This window comes from Vicia villosa, linkage group LG1 (genome assembly GCF_029867415.1).
Source record: "Vicia villosa cultivar HV-30 ecotype Madison, WI linkage group LG1, Vvil1.0, whole genome shotgun sequence".
In the NCBI taxonomy this organism is placed as follows: Eukaryota; Viridiplantae; Streptophyta; class Magnoliopsida; order Fabales; family Fabaceae; genus Vicia; species Vicia villosa.
In genome coordinates, this window is record NC_081180.1 from 79,572,082 (window position 1) to 79,596,311 (window position 24,230).

Below are 24,230 nucleotides of genomic sequence, written 5' to 3' on the forward strand. Positions count from 1 at the left end.
TAATACTTTGACTCCGGTGTCAAACTCTCTCTCTCTCTCTCTCTCTCTCTCTATATATATATATATATATATATATATATATATATATATATATATATATATATATATATATATATATTATTTAAAAAAAATAGTGCACTGTCAGTGTAAAACAGTTTTACACATACAACCAATTAAAATGCTTTAATTTGCCATGTAATTTCAGTTTTTTAAAATAAAAAATGGAATTTATTCTGATTCATATCTCTTATTGGTTGACAGTGTAAAAATACTTTACACCAGTGTTTTAAAAATCGGACCGAACATCAAACCGGTGAGGGTACTGAGTCACTGGTTTATTGGTCGAACCACTTGGTCATTGGTCGAATCGCATGACTAAACCGGATTAAACCGCATAACTCGGTTCAGTAGACCAGTCATTATAATAAAACTATATAGATATAAAACTTGTCGAACTGATAATTCAGTCTCTACAAAATATAACTATCACTTAAATTTTTTGAAAATATCATATCATAAATTCAAGTTTTTTTTTGAAAATATCATATCATAAATTCACAAATTCATAATTTAAATTCACATTATAAAAGTAGGTATCACACATAACAAAATAATACAAAATTACAAAGTTTAATTACAAACAAAGTCTAATTCCAACATAATTTAATTGAATAGTTTATAACAAAATAACTCGTCTATTAAATTTAGTTTCAAAGAGGAAAAATTCTTTCAATGTTGGGATCTCCTTCTTTAACATCAAAATCATCTACAACAAAATCAACCGCATCTGCAACATCTTTGCCGTCAATGATATCATTACTTTATTTTTTTTTAATTTTATTGTTGATTTTTTAAAATAAAAAACAATTTTTCAAAAAAAAGTAAAAAAAAATTAAAAAAAAAAACAAAAATGCAATTAAACCACCGGTTTTTCTGGTTTTTCCAGTTTACACCGGTTTTTACCGGTTCGTACCGGTTCAATGGCACATCCGATCCAATAGTTGAACCAGACCGATTACCTGACCGGTTCCCGGTTCCACCGGTCCGACCGGCCGGTCCAGTCCTGTTTTTAAAACACTGCTTTACACTGTCAGTGCATTTTCTTTTTTTCCTTTCATGAATATATTTTAGGTTAAATTACTCCCAAGGTCCTTTAAGTTATTTAATTGTAACAGTTTGATCCTTCATGTTATTTTTCGCTACAACTAGATCTTTTATGTTATAAAATGTGTGCACCATTATCCTTTTTTAACCGAGAAAATATGCTAATTGTGGATGCAATTATTTAGAGGGATGTAAAAATGATGAAGTGCTTCTAAAAACACAATAATCAACATTTCTAAATGATTAAAACGAGAGAAAAATGAGACAATATCACCCAAAAGGATCAAATTGTTAAAGAAAAAAGGACTAGTAATTTAACCTATATTTTATTTTTAATTTATATAAATCCAAAAACTTACCGGCTTAATGATTGTTATTTGTTAGGAGTTTTAAAACATTGGTTTAGAGAAATAGGTGGACCAAAAACGGCTGCTTAATTACTTACTCGCTAAGGTGAACAACATACAGAAGTTTCTCTCTACTTTGTGAGAAGAAACATAGTTTTTTCTCTCACTGGTCTCATTGACAAAAGAAAAATTAAAACCACGCTGACGTCAGCATCCCCCACCGGCAAATCCAGTTTCACCACCGAATCATGGCGGCGTCGCAGTCTTCCTCCGCCGCGGGCAACACCAACATCATGCTCGCCATCTTCGAGAAGAAAACCAATACCGTAGATCTCTACCGTCCCCTCCGCAACTACATCACCTTCCACTACTCCGAACGCGAGGCTCAAAACCTCGAAGACGATCTCCAAACCCTAAAACAACTCCGTTCCGACATCGAACGTCACTCCGATCCTTCTCTCCCCGCACGCCGTGACCTTTTTATAACCTACTTCAAAGCTCTCTGTCAAGTCGAAACGCGGTTCCCGATCTCGCCTGAACCGGAGCACGTCAACGCGCTCACGTTCGTTTGGTTCGATGCTTTCAAATCGAAGCTGAAAGCCTCTCAGCAGAATATTCACCTCGAGAAAGGATCAGTGTTGTTCAATTTGGGCGCGGTTTATAGTCAGATTGGTTTGTCGTTTGATCGGAATACGGTTGATGGACGCAGGCAGGCCTCTCATGCTTTTATGGGTGCTGCTGGCTCGTTTGCCTTTCTTAGAGATAATGCCTCATTGAAAATCTCTGTTGGAAGTTCCACCACCCTTGATTTGTCTGCTGAGTGTGCTGGAATGTTGGAGAAGCTTATGCTTGCTCAGGCTCAGGAGTGTGTCTTTGAAAACACCATTGCAAAAGGAAGCACACCTGGCGTTTGTGCCAAGATCTCTAGGCAGGTCCGTGGATTTGACTCTAATTCTATTCTGTTTTCGATAATTTCAATTATGAACTATGAATGATGCTATTAATTTGTTTATGCTAACATAATCACTTGTGAGACTGGTTCTCACAAGGTTGAGAGAGTGGCTTTCAGATAAGCTAAGCAACTTTTTTTTTGAAATGACTAATCCAAGGAGACCAATCCCACCGTTCTATTGCGGGGTCCCCGTTTAAAGTCTGAACAAAACTTTGTATGGACTTGGCCAACATAGGAATGGTTAGCCCTAGCGAAATTCCAACCTGAGACCTTGAACTTTCAGCTTTCAGTACCGTGGTTTAATAAGCTATAAGCTATCTGAATATCTTATGAAAATCTATAATTCATATGAAAATAATTTGACTTTATTTTATCTTTTTGTTATAGAAATAACTTATACAAAAGGAGTTGTATGATAAACATTTATTGCTATCAACTTTCAACTAAGCGGTTTATGCAAGCATGGCTTAGTTTTGATATGGGTTATGATTTTGTGGCTGTGAACTAACATGTGCTTGAGTTTTAAATTGATGTAGGTTGGGCTGTATTATGAGGAAGCATTGGCTGCACTGAATGTTGCACCTTTAAACCAGCATTTCGATAAGTCTTGGATAATTCATGTGCAGTTGAAAGCAGCTATTTTCTATGCAGAAGCTTGTTATAGGTATGGATTAGAACTGCATGAGAAAGAGGAAATTGCGGAGGAGATATCGCGGCTGAAGAGTGCTGTTAGTGTGCTTACTGAGGCTAAGAAAAACTCTAGGGGTGCTGCAGCGCAGCTTCTTGATGCTATTAACAAGTTAGAGGCTAATATTAACAGGAACCTTGAAAGGGCTGTCAAGGAGAATGATAGAGTTTACTTGATGAGAGTTCCTTCTCATAGTTCATTGGCACCTCTTCCGGCGTTTGCTATGGTGAAATCGATGGTCATGAGTGAGGTTCTGGATGCGAGTAAAGAGAAAATGTTTACAAGTCTTGTTCCTGACAATAGTGCCAAGGCTCTCTCCAGGTACACTGAAATGGTTGATCACATTATAAGAACACAGGCTGAGAAGTTGCAGCAAGCTAGCGAGCTTACCCGAGTTAGGCTTAAGGAGATGGAATTGCCTGATTCTATTCTTGCCTTGGAAGGAAATTTTTCTCTACCAACAAATCTCAAAGAGGATGTCGAGGCTGTGCAGATCAGTGGGGGGCCTGCTGGTTTGGAAGCAGAGTTGCAGCAGCTTAAGGACTTAAGGAGGGTGAATCAAGAACTGTTGGTTCAGACTGAGGAGCTGTTGCAGAAGGAAGCAAGAGAAGATGCTCAATTTAGAAGTCAATTTGGCACCAAATGGACTAGGCCTCAGTCAAGCACTTTGACAAAGAACTTATTGGATAGATTGAATAGGTTTGCAGGTAACTTGAAGCAAGCTGCTGAGAGTGATGCTAGGATCGAGCGTTCAGTTAGAGAACACTCAGCACTCATGGCAATCCTTGATGCCCGTCCCGTAAGTTGTTTTCGTATAGATTTGTTATAATTTATTTGGTTCTCGGTGTGGTCAGAATCATTATGTCATTCAATCTTATTTGTCTTTTATCAGATTGAATCTGCACTTCCAAGCCTAGCAAGGCCAATTATGTCTTTTGATCAAAATGAAGATGCTATTGTAGGGTCTCTCAAACAAAGCTTGGTAAGTTGTTTCTGGTCTTGCTATTATTATTTTGTGAAAACTTGGTATTTGGTCCAAGGACTGACTAATCCAGGGGACCAATCCTATAGTCTGGTCTTGCTATTGTTATGTTTGAACTTTGGATCTTCAAAGAATAAAATCTATGACTGTGTCTTGAGTCCATAATGTGTATATACCCGTCATTTTTCATTTGGAGTATCAACTTCCCCCAATACAAGATCTGGTGAAGGATAATTTGATTTTAGCATATTTTGAAATACAATGTTCCAGAACTAGTAGTGAAGTTCTACTTCTAACTAAGTTGTGTTATTTTGTGGTTAGCTATCATCATAGTTTTGGCACAGGCATTTGGAACTGTCATTCTTGATTTTTGTTGGTTTTGCATTGACCAACTAAAATTTTGGCACGGGCATTTTGTAGCTATTTACTGGATATATAAGCAATTTTTTTGGGCAAGCTTATGTTTTTATTTCCATGAAGAGCCAGATACTTGAGCTTACAATTCTAAAAATTTGGATGAATCCTTGGCCACACTCTGTATTTTTCATCCGAACTTGTCTATATATGAGAGATCTCATATTATATTGGCTGATTGGTCCAGTGATCCTTTTTATATTATACTTTTTGGCTGATTGTATTATAACATTTCTAATGATTCTTACAATCTTACTTCCCTGTACCCTTGCTATGTATTGTGATTAACGGATTATAGAATTTACTGATCAGCGAACCGTTGAATGATTTCCTTTTATTCTTCACTGCACTCTCAACTAAAAGAGCAATAAATTATGGAAATAAATTTGAGATGTCAAATTAAATGGAGTGTTGATGAGAGCTGAGAACATGAGAAGGCATTTTAATTACATCTGAAATATTTGTAGCTCTTCTTTTAATGGTTCATTTTCAATTTTGTGCTCATTGATACAGAGGCAACTAGAAACACTAGGAGCTCAAAGGGCTGGTCTTGAAGACATGCTAAGGGAGATGAAAAGAAAGGTAAGCCTTTTATGATTTACATGATTAAGTATCTCAGCTTGGGGGTGGGAGCAGAAGCTAGGCTTTTCTATCTAGTTATAGCTTGGGGGTGGAAAATGCTTCTGCCATTTCCGCTATCTGCATTATATATGCTCAAAATGCTGGTTTTCTGGCGACCAGTGTTGTCAAAATCGCGAGTCAACTCGCTGAATCGCACGAGTTTGCGCTTTACCCATAGATGACCGAGCGAAATCGTGACCAGAATCGCCGGAGAAGAGGATCGGCGCCGGATCGGCGTGCTGGAGCGGTGAATCGCAGGAACGGCGTGCGTTCCGATCTGTTTTTTTCCGGGTCGGGTCACGAAACCCACCTTTGCTTTGTTTTTTTTTTTTTGGAACTTTATTAAAAAAAGCCACGTTTCCTTTTGTTTTTTATTTTAGGGCTAAGACTCATTAATGATGAAACTCACCGTTTCATTGCCCTTTTTTATATTTAAAATTTAACCTTTCATTGTGGCCTTCCAAGTTCCACCGTTTCTGCCTTTTTTTTTTATTTAAAATTAAACCTTTCATTGTGGCCTTCCAAGTTCCACCGTTTCATTTTCCTTTTTTTTTTAAAAAAAAATTAAACCTTTCTTTCTTTGAACCTTGGCCTTCCACCGTTTCTTGCTTCTGTTTGAATTATTTGCTTTTATTTGATTTGTTTTGTTTCAAGTTATGTGATTTGTCTCTGTTTGAATTGCATGTTGAATTGTTTGAGTTTTGAATTTTAATCTTTATGTTTGAGGTTACGATCCTACGGTTTTGAATTACGATCCTTTTCCGATCTATGGTCATCAATTTTGGTAGGATCTTACTATCCGTGTTACGATTATCCGAGTTACGAACTATTACCCTTCTCCCGATCCTAATCCGATTTACGGGTTTCACAACATTGCTGGCGACTTTCAATGAATTCAAAGTAATATCACTAAGCTCTCCCTACCACTATTTTGACCTCCTATATAGATAGACTATAGTAATACGGATATTCATTAAGTGTCGTGCTAATAAAGACCCTTGCTAAAAAAATTAAAAACGCAAATAAAAGACTTTTGTGCTGAAAAAGTTAAATTTTAAACTTTCAAGACATTGAATACACAACTTCTAAGAAAATATTTCTAAATATGGTATTTCTTAACTTGCGCCCTTGGGGCACTTGTTAGCATTTTCTCTTTATTAATGATTTAAATAATGGGTCACATTCTCACACATGCCCATACCAACTACAATGAGACTACTATTTTTTTAAACAATATTAGCAATCCCAATTTAATAATTACGAGTAATCAACCATCCCTATTAACAATGTCATCGCTGCTAGTCTGCTACACTGAGCTTACTTTCTCTTCTCTTTAAGCCCAGCATCCCATACAACCTTGTAGGGTTTGGCTCTCCATTTCAACCACTAGACTTGAATTTTATGATTGACATCTTCTTTTATCTCCTTACCATTTTGTATGATAGACTCAACAAACTTAAAACTGGTGATTTTTGATATTTCATGCTCTTTGTTTTTCACTTTTAAGCCAGGATTTGTGTATCTCTTGTTAGACTTACATTTGGTATATTTTTACTTAGTCGGAATCTGTCTTTCCAAAACTTCTCTCCAATCTCTATATCTCCAGCTTTCTATTTATTCCTTCTTTTAACTCCAACTAGAAAAATATCTCCCAGAAAAAGGATGCACATTAATATTCTGATAGAACCCAGAATTTTATGGAGCAAAGTGTATGATTATTGAATGGAAACGGTTGAGCTTAAAGTTCTACAATGGTGGAAAATACAGAAAAAAAGAGTAAAGCAGAGTTCTTGAAACTCCTAAGCCAGAGCAAAGCTCCTAATCTAGAGAGAATTCTCTCCTAACTGTTTTCTAACAAACTTTTTGAATGCCTGCTCTTTTCTCTCCTCTTTTATAACAGAAAACTTCCTAAAATCAGGGAATACCCCAACTAACTATTATTCCCACAGCTTCCACAACCTTTTAGAAGTTGTGGCTATGGTGCTCTATCATTGCCGCCTCCTTTAGGAACAGCTTTGTCCTCAAGGCTAGCATGGTCAAACTGTTCTTCTAACAAATCTTCTGGTTCCTAGCTTAAGGTTACCTTGTTCCCCCCTCATTTGACAATTTGTTTGAGCTGCAATGTCCTCATTGCTGTAACTCCAAAATCCTGTTGTTCCTTATGAATTTCCATGCCCTTGGAATTTTGACCTTGTATCTTCCCTGATTCACCCTTCCAATCTAAACGAATAGCACTCCCTTCCCAATCAAACATCACTTTACTTAGATTGTGCAACCAATTCACTTCCAAAATCATATCCATATTCTCTAGCTCTAAGACATAGGCGTCAATCATGGAAGAAAAATTCCCAAATTAAACATTCAGCCTTTTACATTCACTCTCTGGTATGGTGTGAACACCGTTCCCCAGTTTCACGCTTGTTGTTTGACTTGGATCTACTGATAGTTGCAAAGTTCCCTGTTCCCACCGTTTGGAGAAATATAAAAACTGAAACAACATTCATGCTTCCAATTAATCTCAAGGTAATGGGTCTAACCTTTTGAAGAAGGCCCACATGGTTCTGTTCTGGGAGACTCAAACTTGTACACTGCACGACTTCTTCCTCAGTGTTGCTCACTTCCATGGCAATCACCTCTCCTTTGTTGATCGTTTTGTCACCACCCAAGATTACTAAGTGGAATTGTTTTTCAGTACACTGGTGAAGTGGGTCGTACCACTTCCCATATCTGAAGTAGAGGCCGCGAGATTTGCACGGAATCTTACACCTCGAAGTATGTTTCTGTTCGTGTAATTCACTTTACTGGATCCTCGCCATTGAATGGTGGCAGCTCAACCTTCACAGTTTCATCTTGAATTCCGACACAGTTTCATCACCTTGAGGTGAACGTTGTGCCTCTGGTATGGGACAATTCAGCAATTTCGCAAATTCTGCCAGAGCATGTTGTGACACAGTTCTTCCAATGTTTGTCCCATTAAATCTTCCGTTGTTGCCATTCTCATCTCTAACGCGTCTACACAATCTGTCATCTAAATCTTTGGTGGCATTCGTGATTTCATTCACTGGCTCTCTGTCTGATCCGGTAGGTCGAACCTATGGTATAACCCAGAATTTTATGACAGTGTATGTTTATTGAATGGAAATGGCTGAGCTTAAAGTTTTATAATGGTGGAAAATACAGAAAAAGAAGAATAAACCAGAGAGAATTCTCTCCTAGTTGTTTTCTAACAAACTTTTTGAATGCCTACTCATTTCCCTCCCCTTTCTTTTATAACAGAAAACTTCCTTAAATTCAGGGAATACCCCAACTAACTATTATTCCCACAGCTTCCACAACTTTCTAGAAGTTGTGGCTATGGTGTTCTATGATACTCTCTCTTGGACATGTTTAATATGCACACCTAAAACCATAATAAAAAGATAAAAGCTCAAAGTTGTCGACCCTTGTATTTCGTATACTACTTTTTATTTCTACCTAGTTGGAATCTTGTGTTTCTGTAACATTTTTCTTTATCTCCAACTTTCTATTTATCTCTTTTTTAGTCCCTCTAATTAGTACAATATCTCCCCGAAAAAGAATGCACATTGGCACGCTCTCTTGGACATGTTTAGTAAAACCAAAATAAAAAGATGAGGGCTTGAAGTTGACCATTGTTGCATACGTATACAGTATGCATAGGGAAAACTTTTATATTGTCACCTTGTGTTCTTAAACTAGTTATAATACATATACTTGATTGCTCTAAATCTATTGCAAGTCTTCTCCAAATCAATATAAATTATCTGCAGTTCTTATTTCACCAATATCACTCCACCAAATTGGTAGCTTCCATTGTTGATGTGCTTGACGTAAAACCAAATTGATTTTTCTCATCTTATTTTCCATTCAATCACCTTCTTCTATCTTCTCTACCCATTCTTCTCCACATCCTTATTTCCTTACACTGCTTCTTCTATGCATCACATATTAATATGTACTGATACATCTCAAATGTAAAAGGCTCTATTTTCACTCTTGCCTAAAGGATTCATCATTCTTGAATTCTTTCTAGGCTGGATATTGAAGTTTTAGGCTCCATAATGATGTGAGCAAATTATCTTCTCTTAATATATACATTTTTTATATATGGATTTTTTTATATTTTAAATCTGATGATTAAGTGAGTCCCTCTCCACTCTTCTCAATATTCTATCATTCAAACACAATACCCTTTACAATTAATGTCTAAAATACTGAGTTGTAATTAAGAATGGTAGTTTGTTTTCAATTTGGATTTTGTATGTTCATTTATTTTGCAAGATAAAATAGTGACTTGAATTCTGTTTTGTCCATTTTGAGGTTTCTATTGCAATGCTGTAAGTGCAAAGAATTGATGGGAATATTTTCATCCTATGTCGTTTGCCTTAAATGAAATGTTAGACACAAAAATCATCTGTGCTTATGATTTTTATAAATATCTTCAGGATGATATATTACCGAAGTTGATGACATCCACCGGTTCTTATGAGGATCTTTTTAAAAAGGAGTTAGCAAAATATGACCATATTTGTGAAGATATAGGTCAAAATATTGAGGCACAAGAGCAACTGTTGCTGCAAATTCAGGTATTTATCTCTAGGCACACATGTAAGTAGGCCTAATGCATATAAGAAAAGAAATATGACCCAGCTATCTAGTATATTTGATTTTCATTTTATGAGGATTTCTTTTTCCATTCATTGGTTATTCACATGGGACTATACTCTTGGGAATACCTTTTTTATGATGTGACCACACTTCATTACCACTGGTCAATGCCAAAATAAATACTCTAGCCGCAAATGCCGACTTACTATTTCTATATTTCACGTTTCTTAATCTTGAGTGCGATGAACTAATGACTTGTTAAAGTTTCACTATATAAGCTAGCGCATGGTAAACATCTCTTTGTAGCTGTATTGGTTGTTATAGACTTTTTGATTGAAATATAGACGGTAGAGGAAATGAGAAAGCAAAATGATGATATTCTGATAGTTGTTTGCCATTGTTCACAGGCTCAAAATGATGAATTTTCAGTTCTCTTCAATCTTGAAGATTACAAAGGTAAGTCTCGGTTGTTCTCATCTAGATTGATTCTGTTCAACTATCTTGTTGAGAATATGCATAAAATTTCATGATTAAGCAGCAGCATATATTTTTCTATTCGTTAAATATACAGACATAAAATTTCAGTACATCCTTCTTGTACAGTAGTTGATCTCTTGATGAATTCGTTGTAATTTATGCAGCTTCACGTGAAAAATCTTACAAGCAGATTGAAGCTGCCATAGCAAAGTTTCGAGAAATAAAGGACAACATCAATGAAGGGTTAAAATTCTATGTTACCCTGCAGGTAAGAACTGAAGAACTTACCCATTTAATGCATTAGGATGATATTGCTTAAAGAATATTTTTAATGTAATAATTTGCAATTTCTTTGTTCAATTTAGGATGCCATCACAAATGTAAAGCAGCAGAGCAATGACTTTGTAATGACGAGGAACATCCAGTGCAGGGAAATGATTGAAGATGTTCAGAGACAAGTAGCTGGTTTGAGTTTCCAGGATAAAAACTCTGGTGGCTTTAACAACAACTACCCTCCAGTGGGAAACCAAAATCAAAGACCAAATACACAAACAGATCCTCGTCACCAAACACCTTATTATCAGCAATCTGAGCAGCCACCAGTTCCTTCCTATGGTCACCCTCCTCCTCCATATGGTTCGTCACACCATCAGCCTCCTCCTCCATACCAAATTCCACCAACAGCAGCTGCCCCATACCCACCTCCTCAAGTCCATCAGCAGCAGCCACCACCAAACCATGATTATGGTCAGCCTGCATATCCCGGATGGCGTGGTCAATACTACAATGCGCACACACACCCACAACAACAACAACCACAACAGCCCGGTTCTGGTCCTCGACCTCCTTATACTATTCCATCTCCATATCCTCCACCTCACCAAGGTGGCTATTATAAACCGCAATAGTGTACTTTCAAGGATCCTGTAGGATAAATATAATATTCTTTCCGATCACTATATCTATTTAATAAATGAGATTCAGCCACTTCTAGCTCTTCCACATTAAAGCCTTAGTAAATCTTGTTTTTTGGGGTGTCGTATTTCTGTTGCGTTGGTTTGGATTATCATTTGATTGTGAATAGCTAAAGCATATATAGACAATATTTATGTATAGTTTGTTGACTTGTATTCTACTAAACGAAAGGGGATTCTCCCAGTCATAAAAGGAAACATAAATGTGCATCACTATGCATCCCTTGGAGTTTTTATACTGCTGATTGATAGTTCCATCTTTATTGCCAGAATCATATGATTCCTCTTGAGATGAGTGATGTCAAACTCTCATTTTCAGACTCTGGTACTGTCAAAGTGAAAAATGTTATGTTCCATTCCAGATTTGGTTACTTTTATATTCTTGTTTTATTAGACCATTTACAATAGGGGTGTTGAAAAAATTATTCAATAGTTGAATAGGTGCAATGAGGTGTTGAATAAAGAATTGAAAATGATGTGGATTAATATGTGTTGAAAATATTCAACATGTTGAATGAGAAAGTGTGAGCCCACATATATTACTTTGCAAAATTTTATTGGTTATTGTGATTGTTTAAAATGGTGGAATTGGGTGTTGAATTTTATTAAACAAAATCATCGTAGTGAGTAAAAATTAAATGAGTGTTGAATTATTATGTGGAAGAAAGAGAAGATGATGTGGAAAATAAAAAATGAAAAAAAGAGGGTGTTGAATATGCAAACCATTGTACATAGCCTTAGTATTTCTTTCTATTAGGAGTAATGCATGATAGTAGTATATGTTATGATCATTTCTCATTAACTTGGATTGTTTGATTGTAGTATTTTGAATTGCAATTTCAATCTCATCTAGTTTCAGTTTGGATGAGATGTTCAAATGTCTTTTATTTAAAAGAAAAATCCCCGTGCTTTCTGTGATAGTGAAAATTTTGCAATGACATGTGACAAATATTGTAGTTTCTTTCTCAATCAAAGTCATTAAATGCTTCTCAATGACTCCTCCCAATGAAGCTCTGGAATGAAACATGAGCTTAAACATTAACTGGGACGAATTGGCTTTTAGCATCTGCTGTTTCCATTTGCTCTATGATGAAAACGTCATTACTTACAATAATATTTTACAGATCCTTTAGTGGTGAGAATTCTTATTGGCAGATTGAAGGTGTCCACTTTATCGTCATCAACTTTTCTATGCAACCACAAGAGTCTGCAACAACCAAACCATAACCACCTATTAAGGGATGAATACATAGATCAAATTACATCATAATATTAAAAACCATATTTTTGTTTAAATTGTTAATCTCAATATCTGTTATTATTAAATAACCGTTTTTATATATTGAAAATAGTTAGTCATTATAAAGACTGATTTATAGAACAAATCTATGAAATGATTAATCAAACCACAAAATGATATTTAAATGGATCACAAATTTCTTGTGAGATAGAGTTTAAAAATTTCAAGTATCACGTTAATTTCTATTTGAAAATATTTTATATAAAATAGTGTTCTTCACTATAAAATTGGTTTTTGTAAGGTTGAATTATGTCAAATTCTAAATCTAAGTTGACGATTGTATTAAGAAAATTGCAAATTCAACATTGAAAATGATTTATAGAGTGATACCATTTGCCGTACGAATCGATTGTATAAAGATGAAGTATTTTAAATATTAATTCTAAATTTTTTATCCTCACATAATTTTTTGAAAACCAAACCCATATATATAAGTATACGTTTAGAGATTTTAAGTAAGACTTTCCGTGTAAAAAAAAAGTAAGACTTTGGACGACAAAAAAGGTGTTTTCATTAAAACAATGCAAAAAACTTGAAGTCACACTTACGGATTTTTTCATCAATAACTAGATTTTTTAGCAAAATCATCTCAATAACCAAGTTTCCAAATTAATTTTGCAACTAATCAGATTTAAAAAAAAAAGTTGCTCCAAAGTGTATGCGGCATACCTGGTGGTACATACACTTAAATTTACATGCATGCGCCATGTCAGGTGGCGCATATAATGTAGTAGCGCCATGTCAGGTGGCGCATATAATGTAGTGGCGCCATGGGAGGTGGCGCATGTACTCATTTGGTATAGTGCATGCGCCATGGGAGGTGACTCATGTGTTGTTTTGGATTTTTATTTTTATAAATACATGATCCATCTGCACTATGTTACTGTTGCCGTCTTGTGCCACTGTCCTAGGTAGCGTTTCTTTATATTTTTCGTATAACTATGTTCCATCAATTTGAATAATAAGTTTGTAGAATGGAAATTCTTTGATGCAAGGTTGAAAAAAATATCTGATGTATGGGTTGTAAAAAATATTTGATGTATGAGTTGTATCTTCATTCAAGTTCACGTTTGTTATGTGCGTTGGCGGACAATGCACAAGTGTTGGAGGTAATGACATTTGATCGCCATCTTCAGAATCATCGTTCACCATGTGATCTACTTTTATCTCTGACTCTTCTTCTTCTTCTTCGACATCGACTTCATCTTGTTCGTCAGCATCATCATGATTAATTATTTGTGACTTATTTATCTGAGACTGGTGTGGTTGTGTAGAAAAATGTAAAAATCAATATATTCGTACCCAAAATACTCATCAGTTTGTGTCCCAATTGATGTATTTGATCGCCTCACGCACACGAGCATTGTCATCAAATGCCCAACATCAAACCCAACAACCAACCCAACAACCTTCTTGCCGACAAGAAACCACCCCAAGCCTATTACCAAATCACCTTCAACCAACAACAAACACAATCTTCTTATCGACAAACATCCACCCCCAACAACCACCTTAAGACTATTACAAAACCACCTTAAACCAACAACAAACACAACCTTCTTACCGACAAACATCCACCCCCAACAACCAACCCAAAGACGTTACCGAACCTTAAATACCCAACCCCAAGACCAATATATGCCAAACACATAAACACAATACCAAGAACCAATACCACACAACCAACAAGTCTATGACCCCACCACAAGAGACCTTAGCCCCGAATATAATTCATGCAACCCAACCTATTCATAGTCATCAACATATGACTTCCAAACACCACAAGAATCATTCTCTCCCAACCACTCCGGATCAATGCCCCAAAACTACCGACCAGGCATGCAACCCGTACCACCACCAACACGACCAAACTATGAGGACATGGATAACCAAATTTTTATCAGCTGTATGAATAGACTTTTTGGAAAAATTCATGGAATATGATTGCATTGAAATTTCAAGGCCATCTACCTGAGAACCCTGTTATGAAAATGGTTTTGCTACTAAGAGAAACTACACTAAAAAGATGTTAACAACTAAAGCTAACTTTTTCATTCATTTCATTCATGATAAATACATTCACATACCACCTATTTATAACATTGACATACACCAATTACTCATTATCTTCCTTCTAAAGGATAGTAACTTAACACTATTAATCATAATGGACTGATAGACTTGGGTCTAATTTATTACATTCCACCGATTTTGAAAACTCACCTTGTCCTCAAAGTGGACTTAAGAGTCCATAACTAAAGATAAATTTTTTTTTATTTTATTATTTTTTATAAAACTAACTCATCCATTCATTTCATTCATGATAAATACATTCACCAATCGCCTATTTATAACATTGGCATACACCAATTATTCACTATCTAGATCCTTCTAAAGGATAGTGACTAAACACTATTAATCATAATGGACTTATAGACTTGGGCCTAATTCATCACATTCCACCGATCTTGAAAACCCACATTGTCCTCAAGGTGGACTTAAGAGTCCATTACTAAAGATAATTTTTTTTAATTATTATAATAATAATTTTTTTTTATAAAACTAACTTATCCATTCATGATAATACATGCACCAATCACCTATTTATAACATTGACATACACCAATTACTCACTGTCTAAATCCTTCTTCTAAATCTTAGTGACTCAACACCATAAATCATAATGGACTCATAGACTTGAACCTAATTCATTACATTCCACCGATTTTGAAAACCCACATTGTCCTCAAGGTGGACATAAGAGTCCATTACTAAAGATATATTTTTGAAATTATTTTATTGTTTTTATTTTTTATAAAACTGACTTATCCATTCATGATAAATACCTTCACATATCACCTATTTATAACATTGACATACACCAATTACTCACTATCGAGATGCTTCTAAATGATAGTGACTCAACACTATTAATCATAATGGACTTATAGACTTAGGCCTAACTCATTACATTCCATCGATCTTGAAAACCCACATTGTCCTCAAGGTGGACTTAAGAGTCCATTACTAAAGACGGTTTTTTAAATTTTTTATTTTTTATAAAACTAACTTATCCATTCATGATAAATACATTCACCAATAGGAGTGAGAATAGGCCAGACCAACTAACAGGGGTCTACGGCCCAGCCTACATAGGCCTAGGTCATGCCAGGCTTTTTCTGTAAATAGAACAGGCCTAGGTTTTTTTATAAGCCTATTTAGTTAAAAAGGCTAGGTCACAGGCCATATAAAAAGCCTTTTAAGCCTATGAGACCGGCCTATTTAAATAAATATGAATAATCTTATTATTATTATTATATTATATTTTATACTTTGAATTAAAATATTAAAATAAATCTTAGTTATCTTGAAGAAATTATGAAAATAAGATGAAAAAATTCTTATGAACAATGTCATAAGTTGCTTCCATAAGTTCTCTCAAACAAATAATATCACAAAATTTATGCTACTAGGTAAACTCAAATAAGCCAATGCAAACAAACATTTCATCTCACTCATATTTTAATTTGTTAGTCTATATAAAGTTGAGTTGAATGACTTAATTACAAATGTTCAAAAGAAATAGGCTTTTAAGTAGGCTAATAGACCAATCAGGCCTTCAAAAAGGCCAGACTCAGACAAAAAAAATAAGCCGACGATAGGCTACAGGCTAGGCTAAGGCTTTGAATTTTTTAGCAGGCCAGACTCAGGCTTAACAAAGCCTAACTTGGCCCAGCCTATTCCCACCCCTATTCACCAATCACCTATTTATAACATTGACATACACCAATTACTCACTATCTAGATTCTTCTAAATGATAGTGACTCAACACTATTAATCATAATGGACTTACTGACTTGGGCCTAATTCTTTACAAACCCCAACAAAGTCGTTATCCTATACGAAATAGGGCAGGACGAGCGTGTGGAACCGGATGTTATCACCGACCGGACCGGGAGAATGTGTAATTTTATTTGCCTGTAATGATATTTTATGTTAAATAATATTAGTTTATATAGTAGTGCGGGTCTAAACATAAATCGAGAAAATTCCAATTTGTATGATTACCGGTTCTTGCTATTGAAAATTCATTCAATAATTTAATAGTTCATCTCTATAAACAATTCCTAATACATAAACTCTAACCATTTTACCCTCTTTTTCTCTTGTCAAAACGGAGGAGTGCTAAAAGATAATGTGCAAGATTACACTTGGATACAACATTCTACCAGAATATTACATAAGCAACGTTGTTTTGAAGCATCAAAAAGAAAAAAATAAAATAAACTTGATGGTAAAACTAGAAAATCAAGTGTGAATCTTTACACTCCAGTATCTTTTCCTATTCTGTGTTTGTAACCCACAAACTTGGACAATAAATGCAACCTCTATACATGTATCAACTAACTATCCACAGCATACAATACCATCTCACCATCAATCAAAGACAAGCAGAAGTAGAGGACATATCTATTTAGCAGTGATCTGTTCATGGTTTATGTTGTGCGATTATCGATGAATGAATAGCTTGTTGAGGAGTCAGAGCTTTTCCATTAACAAGCATTTGCTCATAGAAATCCACGCGTATAGATTTGAACTGGTAATGCTATTTTTAAATACACAGGAATGAGGCAAGGTAAGCACTTAGTCAGAATGACTTGTTTTATTACGAAGAGGAATTAATGAATTATTGCATTAAATTAAGAATATCTTTGATAAGAGGGTACCTTCTCCTTCCAGGTAACATCAACGTCGCGAAAACAAGGATCAAGCAATGTGAGCTGGTCTCCTCCTTTAATCTGGATGACATTGACAAGGGCTCATTTAATACTAAATTAATTCTTCATTTGATTTTGATAACTATAACAATAGAAAGAAAAGGAAAAAATTGCCCCAAACTTTTATTCAGCAAATAAGCACTCAACGTGCTTAGATAAATAGCTTAATTAAACACTTATTCGGTAAAAGTTTATCATATAAGCTAATATGTATAAGCTGTTTTTTTTTACAAATGAAGAGGAGATAAGGATAAATATAAGCTATTTTGATGAACATATGAAAATGAGCAGAAAACTAACATTTAGGCATTTCATAACTATTTCTACAAGTTCTTTCAAACATGCTTATATTATAAGAAAAACCAAGTAAGTTCTTCCAAAAAAGAGAGAGGAATGACCAAAAATGATTTATTTACTACAACTTGATGAGATCTTATATCAGCTGGACCAGACCTATATTCAGCACTTTTGAAGCTACATATTTGGTCTTCTCTTATCCTTGATACATATAAGAGAATACCGAATGTCTTAATTGCACAAAAGATCATGTATAAAGAACTATGATCAGAAGTGATTTTAGATTATGCATACATTTTTTTATACAACATCAACAAGTCTTATCCCACTAAGTGGGTCTACAGGGATCAACTTCCGCCATCCAAGACCATGCTTCTATCTAAATCATTAATTTCGATATCTTTTTTAATAACTAATCTTATAAGTCTTTCTAGTTTTTCTTCTCTCCTATCAACTTTTTTACAAAAAGAAATGAAAAAGAATGAACTGGGAAACTGGTTTTGTCGTCCAGGAAATTAATCCAAGATAAGTGATTTTTAACTCTTTGAAAAACATGACTAGGAAGAAAACAAGAGAAGATGTCACAAAACTTCACCAGCAATTCTTACCACATCTTCCCGTACACCATAAACTGAGAGAACAAAGCAAGTTCGGTTTGAATCACAGAGCAAATAGTATCTGCAAAATGACAAGAAAAAGATCATCCAGGTCCAATTTCTACATTCATTGCAACTATAAAGGGCATGGAAATACATTCTGAAAAGTTACAGTACCCCCAAAAATGATTGGTATTTTCTTGAAACACAATGAAAAATATGTTTGAGAGGTGCTGTAGTTTTCCAAAATGGGTCATTGCTTAAACAAAAGATTATCAACAGTGAAAAATTTGTTTCTGAGGCTGAAGACTTACAGTGGAGCAACACCATCACTACTAATATAGAATAATACCTTCCCATCTACTGCTAGAGCTCTATTAAGACCCTCTGACAGAAGGTCTACGGTAACTGTTCTGTAGGGCGATTTCACTTGCACCAGAATGCAGACACGAATCAATTCAGTATATTACTAAAATAATATATTATGATGATGCCAGAAACATGCTTACAATTTACAGCAGCCAATGATGCTGCCAAAGTGGCGATTCGTTTAGCTCTTACATGTACCTATAGATAATAAATTGTAAATAAAAATCAGCTGCTACCCTCAAAATAAGATGATGATTACAACCATTTCTTTTAAAAGAAAAATAAGGTATTTCAGAAGATAGTAAAATTGAAAAAGAGCCCCCTATGCCAAGATAACAAGCTATTAGAAAAAAAAAAAAATTATCAACAAATTACCAGCATAGATTATTATAACATGGCCAAATAAAATTCCATTACCCTTAAAAGATTGTCCACCTTGTCAAGTATATTGACAATTTTCTGAACATCCTCTGCAGCATTGAGACCTGGATCCTTCAAAGCAGCAGCCTCAAATCCACTAAGCGCCCTCTCATAGTTCTCTAGATATTTGTTAGCCTGAGACAAATTATTACCCAGTACATGATTCATGCTCTTTATGTGATTTTGACAATTAAACTTTGTTCTTTAATATGAATTCTGGAAGGCAGTGGTCATAAACTGATAAATACGACACCAAAGTTACAGGGGAAAAAAAGAGTTAGCTAACATATTCAATCTCCAAACTCTTTGAAATAGAATAGAAATGCAACTTACAGTGGCACTGTTAAAGTAAAAGTCTGGATTGGACTTGATCCCTTCATCTTTCTCCTGGTACATGTTGACCAAAAATCAGGTCTTCCACACATTTATCAAAAGGAAGATACATTTCTATAATCTCCATGTACTTAAGAGTAATGTAATCAAAAGGAAGATACATTTGTATCATAAACATATTATTGCAGCTAAAATTTAAACAAGTCCTCTTCATACTCACAGCATTTTGATATGCTTTTAAAGAATGTGAAAGTCTGGTATGATCCAAACCTCCAGTGACAAAAAAACTCGTAAGGTATGCATTTCCAAGATTATCTGTCAAGAAGAAGATCATATAGTCAGATGGTGTATGAAAGACAAAAAATGCGGCATGCTCGGTCACAAACAATGTACAAGGACGAGGATTAAAAGTATTAAGGAGCAAGTCTCTTAGGGCAGCCAGAAAAGAATAACTGGTTTTTTACATTCAATCACCACAAATTCTTTAGTATGAAACTCTTTGTTTGAAAACTTAAACAAGAATTTCAAAGGTTGGGTTTTCTAATGGTATCAAGGTAAAAATATGTATGACAGTATCTTGGTTTCTTAAAAGAACCGAAGTTTGGGACAAAAATAAAAACCTAGAAAAACTGGGTTGAAAGGAGTAATAGGTAAAGATTTGGCATAGTTATACAAACACTATCTAAAACTGTCATATCATATTAATGATTAGTTTTCTTGCTTTCTACAAGAATATATATGTTAATCAATACATACATCATGTCATCAAAGTTCAGTTTTAAAATATACAAATATATTTAATAGTAATAATAACAACTAATTAAAAATCTTACACCAAGAGTCTCCATCCTTGACATCCAAAGCAATTGCTTCCTTTGCATGTTGAATGCTTTCATCAACAAGCTCTGCTTGATTATCCGCACCTGATTTCATACCAAGCACAGTGATGAAATAATATTGCATCCCAATTTTTCATTTTTCAGCATACAAGTATGCATACTTAAATTCTTGTGCATTATAAAACAGACTAAAGTAACCGCTTGCAGACATATTCTTTACCTCGTGACCAGACCACATGTTTCTCAATCCCTTTTATGTTACATCCAGTCAACTTTCAATATAAAAATAGGTAACTTACAGTTTATTTTCTCTTTCCACTTTCCCAACTTTCCACCATTCTTAGGTGCACCACTTTTTCACCCGTCATTACACTCGCCCTCCACATTTTCATGCATACACAATACAAGTGTGTATGCTCAAATTTTGGGGCATCACAAATAAAGCAAACTACAATAACTACTTGTAAATATATTCCGTACATCAAAACTACGGGTTTCTTTCTCATTTCTATAAATTATATTTGTGAGACCACTAATAAGGCAGCTTTGTATAACAGCAGGCAGTTATAACATATTGCATTCTCGTAAGAAATAAAACATATTTTCTATGACTACAATTATAAAAGCTCAAGGATTTTGTGCCCATTTCTATGGTGAATGAGGGATATTTTCTCTAGCTACTGCATTAAGAATGGATTAAAACTAACTACTCTATATAGTCGAATCATGGACTTGTTAGTTAGTATAAAATAACATATTGTCATATTATATATGTAGATAAGGGCTAAAAAGCTAAATCCAAATAACAATGACTAAAGAAATTAGGACAACTGAAAAACAGTAGGTCTTAAAACAGTAAAAGGTAAGAGGGGAATCCCTTACCTTGAGACATTTTTCTTTTAAGCATTGATAATTGGCAAAGAATCTTTTTGTCAGGACCCTGCATAAACAACCAATATCTATCATCACTGATAAGTTCAATACACAGAATCTCAACCAGAGTAAAATGAAACTGAGACTCAGGAGAAATATTCAAATGTAAAAACAGACGTCCTTTCCTCAAAGTAAATCCTCTAGAGATTCAAACCCGATACCAAAAAACTAAGAACCAAACTATTTTTTGTCAAACATGATTTATAAAAGTGACATTAGTATTACTCAGACTCTTAAGGAGCCAGAAAGACACAGTGAAATAACGTATGAGAATGAAGAAGAAAGAATAAACAACTCAAGATGTAGTGAAATAACTTAAAAGTATGAAAAGGAAAGAATAAACAACTCAACATGCATCAAAACCATTACATGAATTATGTATCATTGATACAAAATTTATAGTTTCCATCAATAAAAACAACCAGCTTATGCAAGTAACTCTGACAAATAAATATAAACCACTAAATACACTTGGTTTAAGACTTGTATGACACACACCTCCCCAATTATATGTTCCATTCCATAAGCTTTATTAACACAAATTATATCAACTGTTCTGGTAATATAAGCATAAATTTCTTTTGGAGATAGACAACTGACTCTTACTCTAATACCAAATGTTCCGGAAATTAAGATTGTATTGATACATATAAAAATAGATAGAATAGCAATTGGAGAAAAGACTTACACCATCGTGTTTCTTCAACTATATCCTCTAAATTCTCATCCTCCTAGGGGGACCAAATCACATAAGATTTGGTCCTGGAATCTCAGATTCTAACAAAATCTAATGAAAACATGCATCCCTTAAGATCCAAGCATTCAGCCTCACAGCTAAGTTCATAATAGAATTCCATTCTTATATGAACATAATGATTTAAATCAAAACTAATGCAGTGTGCAGACTAAGTTCATATCTTGTAATTATGGGGATTAAAACAAAAATTATCATAGGATCAGCAACTGATTGCAAATATTATTAAGAAAAAAAATGCTATTTCAATATCTATCATGAAAATCCACAATCCGCTGTTACCTTGTTTAATGCAAGATTGAGACAGTTCTTTGCTGCAGATAAATCTCCTTTTTTCCAAATACAGTTTCCTAAACATAGCCAAGCATCTGCAAAAGACGGGTTCAACTTAACCTGGACCACAGAAGAAACAACACTTAAATAAATCACTTAAACAACAGTAGAAATATATCAAATCATATAAAATAATGATTCAGTCCTGCTTACTGCTTTTGATAGATGATCCTCAGCCTCTTTCTTATATTCGGGATATACATCTAACACTTTCCCTTTAAGATATTCAAATACTGCCCGTTGCGTAGGCGATTTTCTTTCTTCTGAAAAAAAGGAAACAAAACTTCAATAACAAACTAAAACGAAAAAATTGAGGTAATGGGGAATATTTCTAACCTCCTAGAGTCATATATCAGACATCAATTGAATGAAATAATGATCAAAACCTCTACAGCACCTACACCTTTGAAAAAAAGGTGTGTCCGCGATACTTCAGTTTACATGTAATTAATTTATTTTTTAAAATTATTACCGGTGTGTCGACGTGTCAGTGTCTCCGTGTCAAGTTCCGAAACCGACACTTAGATTAAGTTTAATTTATTCATTTTTTCAAAATTATTACCGGTGTCGATGTGTCAGTGTAGTGTTTCCGAAGTCCAGTATCCATGCTTCATAGATCAAAACAAAGTAAGATGCCATTCTAAGTAACTGTATAGCAATTTCTCAGCAAGCATATCCAGATTAATTAATGAAACTATTTGAGCTTATCAACCAGCATAAGCTTTTTAAACTTATTTTCATAAACCCTAACATGCTACAAGACCAATCACTTGATCAAGTTGTTTTTATCCAAACAAGACCTAAAGAAGCCACTAAAAAAGGGAAGTACCTGGAGGAACGGAATCGAGGAGATTGAGAATGAGATCGGAAAGTTGTTGCAATTTGGAGATTCTATCGCTAGGGTTTTGGGGGAAATAGGTGTCTCGGAGAAGGTAAAGTTCGTCAGTGGATTTTGCAGCTCTTGACAATGCTGTTGCTGCTTCTTCTTCGCCGCTTGAATTGTTCATCTTTCTCTACAAGCTTAGCTCAGTTCTGGTAGTTTAAAGCACGGAAACTCAAATTAAAGCAAACACTTCGTGATCGATCTTGGATTTTTTTTCTTTCTTTCCGATTTCCCGTTTGATTACTTTTTAGTAATCCAAGAAGGGATTTAATTGAAGTTATGTTTGGATCGATGCTAAACGGAGGTAGAGTTAAATTTCATAAATGCTAGTTGATGGAACGAAGGTAAATAGTTAAAATTTCATAAAATTATATTTATTTTGAAATTATTTCGTTTAAAATACACTTTAGTTGAGTTTGGTATATGATAGTAATTCTTTTGATTATTAACTTATATAATAATAGATATTTTGTTTTGAATTGACACAAATAAGATTTTAATTTTTTTCATCTCAAAAACAAAATCTATTATATGGGCTCATAGACATTTGCTAAAATACATTGAGAGTCTCCTCATTTAAATTGGGAGACGCTATTTCTATTCCCACGAGAGCATATCACACATTTGAAAATTCGATTTTGCCTTTTAAGTATTCGAAAATTCATCTCCGAAGGCATCCAACACCACACCAATTCTTTCTTTTCTTAGTTTCACCTTAGTTTTGAAAAAAATTAGTTTGGAGATGCATCTTTGTATACTATTTAGATGTGTCCGGAGATGCATCTTCGAAATACCTCATGCACTCATCTATGAGATTTTCTTATTTACACAACTGATTTTAAAAACAATTCAGTGATATTTCCGGAGATGCGTCTCCGAAAATGCCCAGCAGAAAAATTGATAAAACACTACGTTGCATGAAGTGAATGCGATGATTTAAAGATCGGTCAACGATATTATAAGAATGTTACAACGTTCTGAACCACCTGTTTTTAGTAACATGTAATGTTAAATTTATGTAATGTTTATCTATGTGTCAAAAAATGTGATGTTTATTTTTTAGTTAATTTATGTTAGTTCAATTCCATTATGACATTATTGTTTTTGTCTCTTTCTGCTTTGATCTACCAGAGCATATTCTAGAGATGCTTCTCCGGATAACTCACCGGCTAATGAACTAATAGGCATTTCAGATATGCATCTTCGGAT

The 24,230-nt window shown here is 34.6% G+C and overlaps 2 protein-coding genes across 2 annotated transcripts; one reads left to right on the forward strand and one right to left on the reverse strand.

The window, feature by feature from the left end:
• Window positions 1-1,523: 1,523 nt before the first annotated feature.
• Window positions 1,524-11,421, forward strand: LOC131643290 (vacuolar-sorting protein BRO1). The gene is made up of 8 exons (XM_058913481.1): window positions 1,524-2,383; window positions 2,940-3,890; window positions 3,984-4,073; window positions 5,001-5,069; window positions 9,572-9,712; window positions 10,142-10,190; window positions 10,376-10,479; window positions 10,577-11,421. Exons 1-8 carry the CDS (start codon window positions 1,700-1,702, stop codon window positions 11,117-11,119), a joined length of 2,631 nt encoding a protein of 876 aa, XP_058769464.1. The 5' UTR covers window positions 1,524-1,699; the 3' UTR covers window positions 11,120-11,421.
• A 5,258-nt stretch (window positions 11,422-16,679) lies between these two features.
• Window positions 16,680-23,366, reverse strand: LOC131643291 (uncharacterized). Its single transcript, XM_058913482.1, has 13 exons — window positions 22,968-23,366; window positions 22,292-22,401; window positions 22,088-22,198; window positions 21,001-21,058; window positions 20,113-20,202; window positions 19,500-19,594; window positions 19,280-19,333; window positions 18,944-19,081; window positions 18,667-18,724; window positions 18,472-18,586; window positions 18,170-18,239; window positions 17,214-17,285; window positions 16,680-17,092 (listed from the first exon to the last, which is right to left on the reverse strand). The coding sequence occupies exons 1-13, from the start codon at window positions 23,143-23,145 to the stop codon at window positions 16,976-16,978; spliced, it is 1,266 nt and encodes a 421-aa protein (XP_058769465.1). The 5' UTR covers window positions 23,146-23,366; the 3' UTR covers window positions 16,680-16,975.
• Window positions 23,367-24,230: the final 864 nt, after the last annotated feature.

Excerpts from the sequence above, each read along its gene's own strand:
- LOC131643290 (XM_058913481.1), top strand. The coding sequence starts at position 1,700 with ATGGCGGCGTCGCAGTCTTCCTCCGCCGCGGGCAACACCAACATCATG. Across the intron at positions 9,713-10,141 it reads AACTGTTGCTGCAAATTCAG|GCTCAAAATGATGAATTTTC; the intron begins GTATTTATCTCT and ends CATTGTTCACAG. Across the intron at positions 10,480-10,576 it reads AATTCTATGTTACCCTGCAG|GATGCCATCACAAATGTAAA; the intron begins GTAAGAACTGAA and ends TGTTCAATTTAG.
- LOC131643291 (XM_058913482.1), bottom strand. The coding sequence starts at position 23,145 with ATGAACAATTCAAGCGGCGAAGAAGAAGCAGCAACAGCATTGTCAAGA. Across the intron at positions 20,203-21,000 it reads TAAAAGAAAAATGTCTCAAG|GTGCGGATAATCAAGCAGAG; the intron begins GTAAGGGATTCC and ends GTATGAAATCAG. Across the intron at positions 19,334-19,499 it reads TAAAAGCATATCAAAATGCT|GAGAAAGATGAAGGGATCAA; the intron begins GTGAGTATGAAG and ends AACATGTACCAG.